Source organism: Amblyraja radiata, chromosome 28, assembly GCF_010909765.2.
Source record: "Amblyraja radiata isolate CabotCenter1 chromosome 28, sAmbRad1.1.pri, whole genome shotgun sequence".
Classification (NCBI taxonomy): domain Eukaryota; kingdom Metazoa; phylum Chordata; class Chondrichthyes; order Rajiformes; family Rajidae; genus Amblyraja; species Amblyraja radiata.
Genome location: NC_045983.1, coordinates 16,169,383 through 16,182,218, shown reverse-complemented (window position 1 = coordinate 16,182,218; position 12,836 = coordinate 16,169,383). Strand labels below are relative to the sequence as shown.

The following is a 12,836-nucleotide window of genomic DNA, read 5'->3' as shown; positions in this document are numbered from 1 at the left end:
CCACTCTAATGATCAATTTGTCAAGCATTATTGGAGATGGAATCCGATAGCCATTGAAGAAACTTCAATGTGAATACGGTTTTGATTATTTGATAGATCACTATAAGCTCCCAGCAATTTGTTTTATTTATATCAGGAATACAGATGTTAGTGACCGAATAATCAGAAAACTGCTGCATTCATTAAAAAGGTGCACAAATCAACGTGCCTGAAGAAGGATCCTGACCCACAATGCCACAGATCCATGTTCTCCAGAGATGCTGCCTGAATTGCCCCAGAACTTTTTGGTTTGTCCTTAGGGAAAATGTTTTAATATATTCAAAGTAGACAAAAATGCTGGAGAAACTCAGCGGGTGAGGCAGCATCTATGGAGCGAAGGAAATAGGCAACGTTTCAAGGCAACAAATGTTGGAATTTAACAACATGATTAATCTTCAGCATTAGATCATAAACTCTTATCTCATCCCAGTTTTGTTTCTGAAGTATTGCTTCTGCCCTATCATCAGTACATTTAAAAAAAATTATATAATTGCATCCTACAAACTTGGAAATGCAAGCTAAGGTCTTAGTATTTCTTATTTTATTGGACCATCAACAGTGCATTAAAAAAAAAAAGACATCTGGAGCAAATATATAATAAAAAGAAATATTTATTAAATTAAATGTAGAATGCAAAACAAATACTAAAGTGCGGTGTGGCAAAGCACAGTCTTCTCAATGAATAGATTTCAATTTCCCAGAAGAGGCGTTCATTACTTTTGTGATAGGATCTCAGATGAATTATAGATACCTAGAGGATCACGGACAGGTAATCGCAGGCCTGAAAGAAAAAATTCGCACAAGACTATAGAAAAGCAAACTGAGGATATTCATAACGTATTTGTTATTAAAAGATAAATCATTAACACTGATGTAGGGTTACAATAATGTTGGCTTTGAAGGGGCATTCAGGAATACAAAGCTGCCATTTTGATAATTCACGCAGTCCAGCAACTTGGGTTTCAATCCTGATCTGTCATATTTCCATGTTCTGTTCCCTCACCTACTCCAGCACTTTGTGTCCTTTTGTGTAAACCAGCATCTGCAGTTTCTTTTTTTTCTACATGAAATATGAAGGTTTAAAAAGCTAGATTACTTTCCCAAAGACAATAAATTCAGTATTTTGCTAGCATCACCCCATCCTATAAATGATTTAAAACATCTGGAGGCTGAAATTCAGAGCAATGCTTTGTGGACCTGGTAGACTGCATCCAACGGTTTTAAAGGAAGAGAGTTTCCAGAGATAGTAATGGATGCTCGATGGTCTGCAAGGACTCAATGGACCAAAATGGCCTGTTTCCATGCTCTTTCAATGTATTGGCTGCTATCTAAATTCTAGAGCGGCCCCAAGGATTGGAAACCCGCCAATTCAACAAAGGAGGGAGATATGGAACGTGGCTCATGTCATTCGAAAATTTCTAGAATCTGTTTTGAGGGGAAATACATTAAGAAACAGAAGAAATACTTGAATGAATGTGAAGAGAAGCACCCAAAATGTGCAACATTACTGACAAGATACATGCTCAAGCTGGTGAAACTGTGGCTATGCAATAGCACCAGCAGGGCCTATAATAAATTCAATAACGTTAGAGGTAGACACAAAATGCTGGAGTAACTCAGCGGGTGAGGCAGCATCTATGGAGAGAAGGAATGGGCAACATTTCGGGTCGAGACCCTTCTTCAGACACAATAATGTTTAGAGTATAGGGTAATGCCCAATTCTGTGTCAAATGCAGAAATGTGAATACAAATGTTAATGATGTAGAAAATCATCGCACTCACCTGACAGCTCATTAAAAGCATGGTGTCTGCTTCTGCACCATTTACTACAGAGAAGATTGGACAACATACACATAGACTGCTATGTTCAGTGACATTGTGTTCAAGAAGGGCTCGAAAATGCTGTACTGTCATCCCCTGTAAGCAATCAGATGAAAGCATGAAGCACCTTAATGCACTAAATTTATCCTGGGTTCACATAACATGGTTAACAGTCGCAAAGTTCCTCTGTCCATCAATACTAGATCAAATTTACCGTGAGCTTAAACATAGATAATGAAGCAACCCAAGCCCACATGTTTACAAAGCATGGTTAATATCTGGTTTTAGATTTAAAAGTGGTATTTAAAATATGTATCGTGAATGCCAAGCAATGACCATGTGCAACAAGAATCCAACATCTCATGGACAATCAACGATAGTTTAATTGCCTCTTGGTAAGATTAACTGCTTTTCTTGAACCATGGCACACCATTGACGAAGGTAGTGAGTTCCAGTCACATCAATCAGAATCAGGAGACGGAGGATACAGGTGCTGTCATTTGGGACAAAACAGAACACTCGAACGAGTAACACCTATGGAGGCCTGCTGCAATTGGGTTGAGACTACATCCAGCAGAAACAATCAAAGGGAGACCAGTGAGAGAGAGAAGCCTCATCATAGAATGGGGTAAAATGTCATCTGCGTTGGCATGCTTCGAAGAGAATTCGTAGTAGAGCAATGATATGAAGACAGAGTGTAGATGTTGGGGGAACAAAAAAAAATATTCGAAGAATTCAGCAATCAAGAGGTGAAAAGGCATATGACAACGATTTGGGTAAAAACCTGAATCAGTAAACAAAAGGGAAGTTTGAGCAATGTATCATTACACTGTGATACCAATCTGCACCATTTGAGGTTTTTACAATTGTTTTCTTTACTAAACGGCGCTATTGCATGTGTAAAAGTTTCCATTTATTTCTGTCTTGATGATTACCGGTACAGTACTTCAAATCTCTTCAATGAGTATTGGAATGCTTGCGTTCATTCAGGAAATACAGACAGCAAATTTCTGGACATATAAAGTGTTATACATAGATAGAGGATAAATAGCTTGTGTGTATTGACCCATAATAAATGCAAGTCTATTAAGCTCATCTAGATATTATTCTCATGAAGGAAAGAAACCAAAATTGGATTGGTCTTGACAAGATGCTTACCTGTGTATTAATGCACATTCCACACGAGCAAGTTATAAAGTCACTGCTAACACTCAGATAGTTCCTACAAAAGAAAAATTGCTTTGGTTGAATTGTTATTTTATTTCCTTCCTGTCTTATGCTGAAATAAATTGTAAAGTACGGCTAGATTACTTAGTATACCTATCTTAATATGACCTACCTTTTTGCTCATCCATCCTCCCCTAAACGTGTGATGGGATACATTTCCAAAATCAAACTGACTTTCTATTTATGAATGACTGTCCTAAACTCCACTAACCAGGGCTCCATTTGGAACTAGCTGAAGGAATGCGTTACAGCGCCCCTTTCCCCCAAATTAAATAACGTACGAAGTTGCTGCGAGAACTTTTGCGTATTCCAAAAAACACCCCAGAACATATAATTTAAACAAACACCTAGTAAACAAAGTTACAATAAATAATTTTACATATACAGAAGCAAGGAAAAATCTGTCACAATACAGAAAGAAGACCTTCAGTCCAACTTTTTTGTCGACCAAGAAGCAAAAGAGAAAGGAACTTCAGATGCTGGTTCGCTAAAAAGATAAAGTGCTAGAGTAACTCAGCAGGTCAGACAGCAACCCTGGGTAATATTGATAGGTGACATATTGAGTTGGGACCCTCTTCATCCATACCCATTCAGAATATTAAAAAAATTAGTTCAATCTGGGCTCATCATGATATTACAATGTGTCCCTTTTAGTATCTTATCCCACACCAGGGATCTGTTAGTGTACGAGTTGGTTAATAAAAGCACGAGAACTGAAGGCCTCCCATGTTCCCCATTAAGTTTCACGTTTCACCTTTCTTTCTCATTAGATTTTATTAACTGCAGTCCTTTGTTGTCTCCTCTTATCTCCCTGCCTCTTTACTATATCCACCTTTCTGTCCTGCACCTGTCTCCATCTTCCAATTCACCCCTCCTTACCTGAACTATACATTGCTTGCCAGCTGCTGCTCCCCCTTCCCTCTTTATACTCGCCGTGTCCCTTCTATTCTTTCAACCCAGACGAGGGTTCTTGGCTCAAAACATTGCTTAGCCATTTCCTTCCACAGATGCTATTCAACTTGCCGGGATCCTCTAGAAGCCCCTTTTTGCTCCAGATTCCAGCATCTGCAGTCTCGTGTCGCCAGGAATCCACCCAGAAAGGCAATTCAGAGCCTATCGTGAACACTCACCTGTTACAAACAGGGCATACAAGTCTATTAGGATCGTCAAATCCTTCAATAATGGCATTCAAGCATGCATCATCAAATTGCAAACTGGCCTCATACTCCTCTATGATGGCTTGTTCTATAAGGGGACAAAATATGACTAGAATCATAAATGTCATTTTGTACAAACAAGTCCCTTGCAGATCTTTAACAATGAGAGAGAACTCCACAAATTCAAAATAAAAAGAAAGATCGAAGATACAAACAAACTGGTTGAGTGAAAATGATGCTCTTTCTAATGTCCAATTTGGCCTCATCTGCCGAATTTGCTTAATAAGGAATAGCAAAATGTAGGCATATTTTATCTTGGTAACTCAACTGGTTCAGTAAACAGTTTAGTACTAATACTAAATTAATTTAATTCTGACCAAGCTTAATTTGAAAAGTTTATTATTATTCATTTAATATGGGTTAAACTGGTGCAAGCGATTTCAACCACAACTTGTTGAATGAAATTTAATCATGCAATAAATCAAATACAGATAAAAGACAAATGATTTTCAAAAGGATTTTACCTCCATCATAGTGGATAAGTTAAATGTCTCGTACAAATGGAAAACAATGTTATAAGATTGTACCTAGGACTTTTGGTTTATTGCACTCATATTGTGGTTATTAATTAATTGAATTTGTGTTCATCATATATTATCTATGTGTATTACATTTAAGGCTGTTGTGCCTCTGCGAGTAAGAATTTTATTGTTCTGCTGTCGGTACATACTACAATTAAACAATCTTAACATCTACCTTCACTGATGAGTTCCTGTTCAATTTCCTCAAGCTCTGCTAATTCACTTATATTTTCCAGTGTATTCAGCACCTGGTGATCAAATCCAGCAAGAAAGATAAAAACATTCAAGAAAAATAATATAGAAGATGGCACAAAATCAGTTCAGTTCTTAATGCAAAGAACCAAGAAAATGCACTGCCCAGGAGGATATTAAACACCGTATAATTTAAGGAAATTAAGATTCTAAAAAGTTATACAAAAAAATTGATAGTAACAGGCTTATGAAATTATTACATAATAATCTATAATGCCATAATTATTGCACAATTACCAATATGATAGTCTGAATTGATAATGTATCATAAAAGTTCTGAATTATAAAGCATTGTATTTACAATTCCAAAAATCTATAACGTACACATTATATATAACATTTAATACACATTCCAGGAAATTGCAATAAAGTGTGACAGGTCGCCCGCCTGGGGCTTCGACATCGGGAGAGAAATGGAGAACAGGGGAGAGAAAAGACTTTGCCTTCCATCACAGTGGGTTCACTGTGATGGATGTTTTTGTAAATTGAATTGTGTGTATGTCTGTAGGAAATTGTCTTTGTTTGTATGACTGTGGAAACGGAGTTTCGTTTGAGCCTCACTGAGGTTCAAATGACAAGTAATAAAATATTGATTGATTATGGTATACATCAGTTATTAAATGCCACCGTAAAATCAAAAAGAAAATTCAGCAGGGTCCATCCGCATTCCAATAATCCCCAAATATTGCTATTAATTATATATGACTAACTATAAATATAAATGGGGACAAAATAAGGAGCCAATGCATCGCAGCGCCAAAAGTCTGTCTTTAGTTCTGTGCAAAGTTTGCACATTCTGCTTGTGACTTCATAGGTTTGCTTCCACTTTCCAAATGGTAGGTTAATTGGCCACTGTAAATTTCTCCTAGTGCGCAGGAGAATGGTAAAACCTGGGAGAGTTGATGAAGATGTAGAGAGAGTAAAAACATGGGATTATAGTGGATTTAGTATACACGAGTATGGTTGGCGTGAATTTAGTGAGCCAAAAGATCTATTTCTGTGCTTTACTTGTCTATGCTCTTGTGTTCTAATTGAGAGCCACTCCACTCAAATAGCCCTGAATGTAGTCATAATTGAACATTGCCAAAGCTAGAAACTACAACTGCAGGAAATCTGAAATAAAACAGAAATTGCTCAACACAGAAATGGGCCCATCTGCACCCTGGGTCCACCTTCATCATTTACACAAATTTGAAACACATTACCCAATAAAATGAAAACCCCCCAAAAAATGCACTAGATGACGACATTTTGGCCTCAACCAATCCCAGGCACTCCCTCTGTCCAAACCATCTTCCCTACAATTTAAAAATAAGATACATTCGCTCTTTTCAAATTCTGACAAAGGGTCCTTAATCCAAAACATAAATCTGTTTATTTTTCTACAGATGCTGCCTGACTTGCTGAGCATATCATATAGGATATCAAAGGTAGACAAAATCCTGGAGTAACTCAGCGGGACAGCATCTCTGGAGAGAAGGAATGGGTGACGTTTCAGGTCAAGAATCTGCATCTCTGGAAAGAAGGAATGGGTGACGTTTCAGGTCAAGAATCTGCATCTCTGGAAAGAAGGAATGGGTGACGTTTCAGGTCAAGAATCTCTGGAGAGAAGGAATGGGTGACATTTCTGTGAGAAGGAATGGGTGACGTTTCGGGTCAAGACCCTTCTTCAGACTGAACGTTTCGGGTCTTGGCCTGAAACGTTACCCATTCCTTCTCTCCAGAGAAGCTGCCTGCCCCGCTGAGTTACTCCAGCATTTTGTGTCTACCTTGTTGAACATATCCACCATTTCCTATTGTACAACATTCCAGGAAGGTGATGGGTGCAAAAATAATTAAGATATTTGAGACAAAAAATCCAGGCAAGAGCAGAGAAATCACATAAAAAGGAGAAAGATCTGACAGTTATAATGAAATTATTGCTCTCTGGGAAAGTTTAAGAAATTGTGCTTCATAATACTACATTATGGGAATTCTAAACTTAAAATTCATCACTATTGTCCCCATGTTACGCATTAGAACAGTATTGGATTTCAAAATGTATTTGGGCCAGTCCTCCGAGGTCCACATAGATCTTTCAGATGTACACAATGTGTAAGAAGGAACTGCAGATGCTGGTTTAAACTGAAGATAGACACAAAAAGCTGGAGTAACTCAGCTGGACAGGCAGCCTTCTTCAGACCAAAGATCCTATAGTGGAGCAAGATAGATCACTCCTGCTAAATTCAATGGGCTGACGTTTAGTACGCAACGGAACGGAAGCCTTTTTTTCCCATCCATTTCCGTGACCCAACCCGACTCGCAGTGTAATGGATGTTGCGGATGTAATGGATTTACAGTTTGTGTTAATAAATTTAAATCCTGAAAATGAGAAGATTTTTACCAAATAACGTTTATTTTTACGAGGATGTTTCCGTAACTGGCTTCCGTCTCCGCACTAGTATCTTATGGGATCTTTGGGGCGGAGACGGAAGCCAGTTACGGAAATGTGGCCAATAATTACCCATGAATCTGCCCATGACCGTACTACGTCTTTTTTGTCGAGTGATCTATCTTGCTTGCTATAGGATCTTTGCTTCAGACTGGCTAGGGATAAGGGAAACGAGAAATATAGATAGTGATGTGGAGAGATACAGAACAATTAATGAAAGGGGGGGGGGGGAGGAGGATAGAAAGCTTTTTGTGTCTATCTTTCAGATATGCCCCTAACTTAACTTTTTTTTTTTTTTTTTAAACAAGAAGCTTTCTGCTTGTAGAGCAACAGTAATGGGAGAGCTGTGTTGCCCCTGGACACTGTAGTGTAGCTTAGAATACATTGTGTTGATTGCTGATTACTAAAAGACTAAGACCCTGTTCAATAATTACTAAGTACACTGTTCAAAAATGTACATACAATTAATTTGTTCTGTTCTATTTCTTCCCTTTATTTCAATGATTATGAGCAAAATGGTTATTTGTGTAATATGGTTAATGAGCAAATTCCATACAGACAACACCCAAGGACAAGATTGAACCTAGGTCTCTGGAGCTGTGGGGAATCAGCTGTGCCAACTGCACCATTCTACCTTCCCATCTGTGGAATGAAAAGCACAATTTTTGACCTTTCATCAGATCTATCCACATATGGGGACGAGATTTTGGAACGCATTGCTCAACTAAATAAAACCAAAAATAATCTAAACATTTTAGCAGATTTTTAAATTAACAAACCTCTGCCAAACTCCCCTTCTTCCACAATGATGGTAAACGTGTATCCAATGCTTTCAACGCCATCCATTCTTCTTCCATCACTTCTTGCACAAGAAAGGACTCTCTGAGGTTACAGCCTGGATCATCTCCCACATGCCTATACCTATCTAACAGCCTTGCTCGGCTGTTCTTCAGTCTCGTGACACATCTCTGGTAAAGGAGAAAGAGGAAAAAAATACAATCAATGTGCATCATTTTTAAATAAAGACAATGTTGCAACACAACCATAGGATATGATTGAAATCATAACATTTGAAAAGAAAATTAACCATGTCTACTCATTTACCGGTCATGAAAAGGACTACCTAACTGCTGTTTTAAAATGTAGTCACAATGTAGTCACTTTTGAACGTGACGGCTTGGACCGAGGGAAGCTAATGTTTAGCTGCAAAAACTATTAATTTTTATTGTCTTGTTCTCACCCCACACTTTTGTATGATTACAGTACAGGAGGTAGAATTTGGTCTTCGCTTCTCTGCCAGAGTTTTTCTTAGGCCCCCTTCGATCATGGCTGACCATGGGTGTCTCCAGGGTGCTATTGGAGGACACCTGTGTGTGACTTTATTTAACGTGGGGAGACTGGTGCACAGACAGCGACCCCACGGTCCTTGACAGATCTAGGTTTGGATCCAGTGGCATGGAGCCCAAGATGACCGGAGACCCTTTCCTGCTGCAGCTTTCATCCGCCTTCCCAGCCTTTGTGGCGCTCCACTAAGGTCAGCCATCGTCCTCCGCCTGTTCCACCATTGAGGTCTTGGTTGGAATGCTCTGTCAGAGACCACCCCCTCGACCTTACCGTCATGGGTGGTCCTATCAGGAGCATAGCTCCAGATGGTATCGCTCTCAGGATCTCAGGTCCACACAAGCTTCTCCACCACGACAAGGTGACAATGCCAGAGTAACTCACTAGTTACTGCTCTTTCTTCATACTTTTGCAAATGTTTTCCTCAATATATATTTATCCAGTTCCCTTCTCAAAGCCACAACAAAACCTGCACCTGCTACATCCAAATGCAGAGCACTCTGGGTTGCAACCCCACGCTAAGTAATGAAATGTTTTTCTTGTGTCTCCCTTAACCTTTACTTTATACCTCTGAGCTCCAGTCCTCAACACCACTATATCTCCCCTCAGTTTTCTATTTTCTAATGATAAAGCTCCAATCTCATAAGCGATAGGAGCAGAATTAGACCATTCAGCCCATCAAGACTACTCTGCCATTCAATCTCTTCACATGATTAATGAGGCCAGACCAAACAGGTTTACAAAAGATTTCCTCTCACCACTCCATCACTTAATTTAAACCCGTGGTCCTTAGTTACTGATCTCTCTGGTAAAGAAAACACCCATTAACCTTTCATAATTTTACACAGCTCACTTACATCCCCCTCAATGCTTCAAAGAAAACACTCCCAGCCCAGTCAGTTGCTCCTAAATACACATCTAATAAATCATGTCCAAGGAATGTCAGATGAAATTCAACTTAGACAAGTATGAAGTGGGGCACTTTGGTAAGTTAAACCAGGGCAGGACTTGCATAGTAAATGGCAGAGCTCTGGAGAGTGTTGTCAAGCAAGGTGACCTAAGAGTACAGGTTTATAGTTCCCTATAAGTGGCAACATAGGTGAACAGGGCAGTGAACAAGGCATTTGGCATGCTTGCCTCAACAGTCAGGGCACAAAGTACAGAAGCCAAGGCGTTACGTTACAAGTTGTTTGTGATTAGATTATTGTGTGGAACTCTGGTCCGCCTGCTGTAGAAAACATATAATTAATCTGAAAAAGAGCATTAAAAAAATCACAAGGGTGTTATTGGGACTGGAGACTCAAATTATAAGGAAAGACCAGATAGGCTGGGATTTTCTTCCTTGGGACATTGGATGTTGGAACTGTTTCTGTGTTTCTAACTCTGTCTATTTGCCCTTGAATTCTACACCTTGGATGATAAAGTCATGCATTTTATATGACTTTCTTAATTCTGTAGTTTATAAGGAGATAAAGTGGGTTAATTCTCACTTAACTAAATGACATAGCAAAATGGCAATCTTGAGTAATCTGTTCCTCTACACATCCTGATATCGTGTTTTTCCTTTCCTTGTTTACCCTTCCCAATTGCAATGCCACTCTGAGAGCATTTAAGTGTCCAGACAAACACTTGAATCGCCATGTTATAGAAGTCTATAAACAGAGTATGTGAAGGTTTCTCACTAGTTGGCATGGTCACGATAGGTCAAATTTACTGTTTCCATTCTATATGACTTCATGGCTTTCTCCAATACAAATTCCATTTTCTACGCTTTTGCCCACCTAGCCAAATGCTACGCACGTTGATCACATTTCCCCGCACAAGACCCATAGCCCTCTAGATCTTTCCTATCCAATTACCAGTCAAGTTAAAAAAAGAGATGCAGCCCGAAAATAGACACGTCAGCCCATGCCAACCATCGATCACCCGTTCACACTGGTTCTATGTTATCCCACTCATCCATGTGGAGAAAGTGCAAACTCCACACCGATAGTTACTGAGGTCAGGATCAAACATCGGTCTGTCATTTGGAGTCAGCAGCTCTTCCAGTTGCACGTCTGTGCCACCCATTTTACAGTCCACAGATATCTTCCTGCATCAATCAATCAATCAACCTTTATTGTCATCTTGCAAAGCAACAATTGTACAGTGCAAAACGAGAAGACTTTTCCCAGGGAATAACGGAGCATCGCACATAAAACTTAAACATTTCACACATAACAACAGTAAAAACAATCCAGTCCCTGATGAAACAGTATAAATAATTAAAAGCAATCTAATTACCTGTCGTTTAAAACTCCTTTTAAACAACCTACTTGTATTTACTTCACTGTTTTTTTCCAGATTATCACCACCTTGTGAGAAAAACATATCTCTCAGATTCTGTCTCATCTTAATTCTGTGCACCTCCTGTTCCAGACCCAAACCTAGCTTCAATTTAATTAGTGTCACGTGTGTCGAGGTACAGTGAAATGTTTTTGTTGCACGCTCTCCAGTCAGCAGAAGGACAATACATGATTACAAACGAGCCATTTACAGTGTATAGAACATGATAAGGGAATAACGTAAAACCAGCAAAGTCCAATCAAGGATAGTCCAAGGGTTATTAAAGAGGTAGATAGTAGTTCAATACTGTTATCTGGTTGCAGTAGGATGGTTCAGTTGCCTGGTAACAGCTGAGAAGAAACTGTCCCTGAATTTGAAGGTGGGGAAAAATATTTTGACTATATCTTATCTACACCTTTCAGAATGTTATAAACTTCTGCAACAGTCACACCACAGACCCTGTAGTTTCCAGCTTGAGCAAGCCCAGTTTATCCAGTTTCCTTATAACTACAACATTTAATTCTAAGCAGCATCTTAATAAATATTTTTTGCATTCTATTTTTCTCCCACATCCTTCCATGTGGCGACCAGAACTGTACACAGCACTGAGTGTGATGCAACCAACATTTTAAATAGCTGTAACATGACCTCTCAACTCTGACACTCAGTCATATAAAATGCCTTCTTCACAAAGCAGAACACAAAGTGTTGGAATAACTCAACGGGTCAGGCAGCCTCTCTGGGGGGAATGGGTAGGCGACAGTACGGGACACTTCATATTATCTGAAGAAGGGTCCCGACCCAAAATGTCGTCTATCCATTCCCTCCAGAGATGCTACCTGGACCCGTTAAATTAATCCAGCGTTTTGTGTTTTGCTCAAGATTCCAGCGTATACAATTCATTGTGTCTCCTTTACTATATTTTTCTCATGTGTCACCGCTTTCAGAGAACTATGGCCCAAGATCGCTCTGCACGTCAACATTCCTATGGTCACTGTTTACACTTTGCATGTCCCGCCAGAATTCGACCTCCCAGAGAGCATTGTGTGGATTAAATTCAATCCAAATCACCTTTATACTTTAAATGAGACCAGGACGGACATGTACTTAGAAACCAGGGAACGTCAAACATGGAAGTGGCGGGTGACTGAGTTTGGAGAAGCGGCAATCAAGGAGCTGTAGGGAATCACTCTCCTCTCCGGAGGGCAACACTCAGAATCCGTAGGAAAGAACTACAGATGCTGGTTTAAACCGAAGACAGACACAAAATGCTGGAGTAACTCAGCGGGACAGACAGCATCTCCGGAGAAAGAGAATGGGTGGCTCTTCGGGTCGAGACACTTCTTCAGACGGGTGGACCTGGCCCTCACCCAGGGCGCTGCCGTCCCACGGTAATGATGCCGCCCTCACGGCCCATTCACGGAGGTGGAGGGCGAGAGCGTTCGACAACCCATCGTGTAGTGCGCTCACCTTCCTGTAAGTCTCCTTCCACGGGGCAGCGGCGCCGCCTTTGTACAGAGCTCTGTGCCCGGGCGGCAACTCCATCCTCCCGCCGCTAGCGACGGTCTCCACCAAAGATCTTATAGCGGATCTTTGGTCTCCACGACGGCGACGCACATGCGCACGACGGTCACAGGTTGAGTAGGCGCGCCGTGCGCATGC

The 12,836-nt window shown here is 40.1% G+C and overlaps 1 protein-coding gene across 1 annotated transcript; it reads right to left on the bottom strand.

Moving 5' to 3' along the window:
• Window positions 1-111: 111 nt before the first annotated feature.
• On the bottom strand, window positions 112-12,772 carry rpain (RPA interacting protein). The gene is made up of 7 exons (XM_033046433.1): window positions 12,645-12,772; window positions 8,288-8,476; window positions 5,001-5,073; window positions 4,218-4,332; window positions 3,019-3,082; window positions 1,822-1,956; window positions 112-820 (listed from the first exon to the last, which is right to left on the bottom strand). Exons 1-7 carry the CDS (start codon window positions 12,717-12,719, stop codon window positions 791-793), a joined length of 681 nt encoding a protein of 226 aa, XP_032902324.1. The 5' UTR covers window positions 12,720-12,772; the 3' UTR covers window positions 112-790.
• Window positions 12,773-12,836: the final 64 nt, after the last annotated feature.

Excerpts from the sequence above, each read along its gene's own strand:
- rpain (XM_033046433.1), bottom strand. The coding sequence starts at position 12,719 with ATGGAGTTGCCGCCCGGGCACAGAGCTCTGTACAAAGGCGGCGCCGCT. Across the intron at positions 4,333-5,000 it reads ACAGGAACTCATCAGTGAAG|AACAAGCCATCATAGAGGAG; the intron begins GTAGATGTTAAG and ends GTCCCCTTATAG. Across the intron at positions 3,083-4,217 it reads GTATGCCCTGTTTGTAACAG|GAACTATCTGAGTGTTAGCA; the intron begins GTGAGTGTTCAC and ends TTTCTTTTGTAG.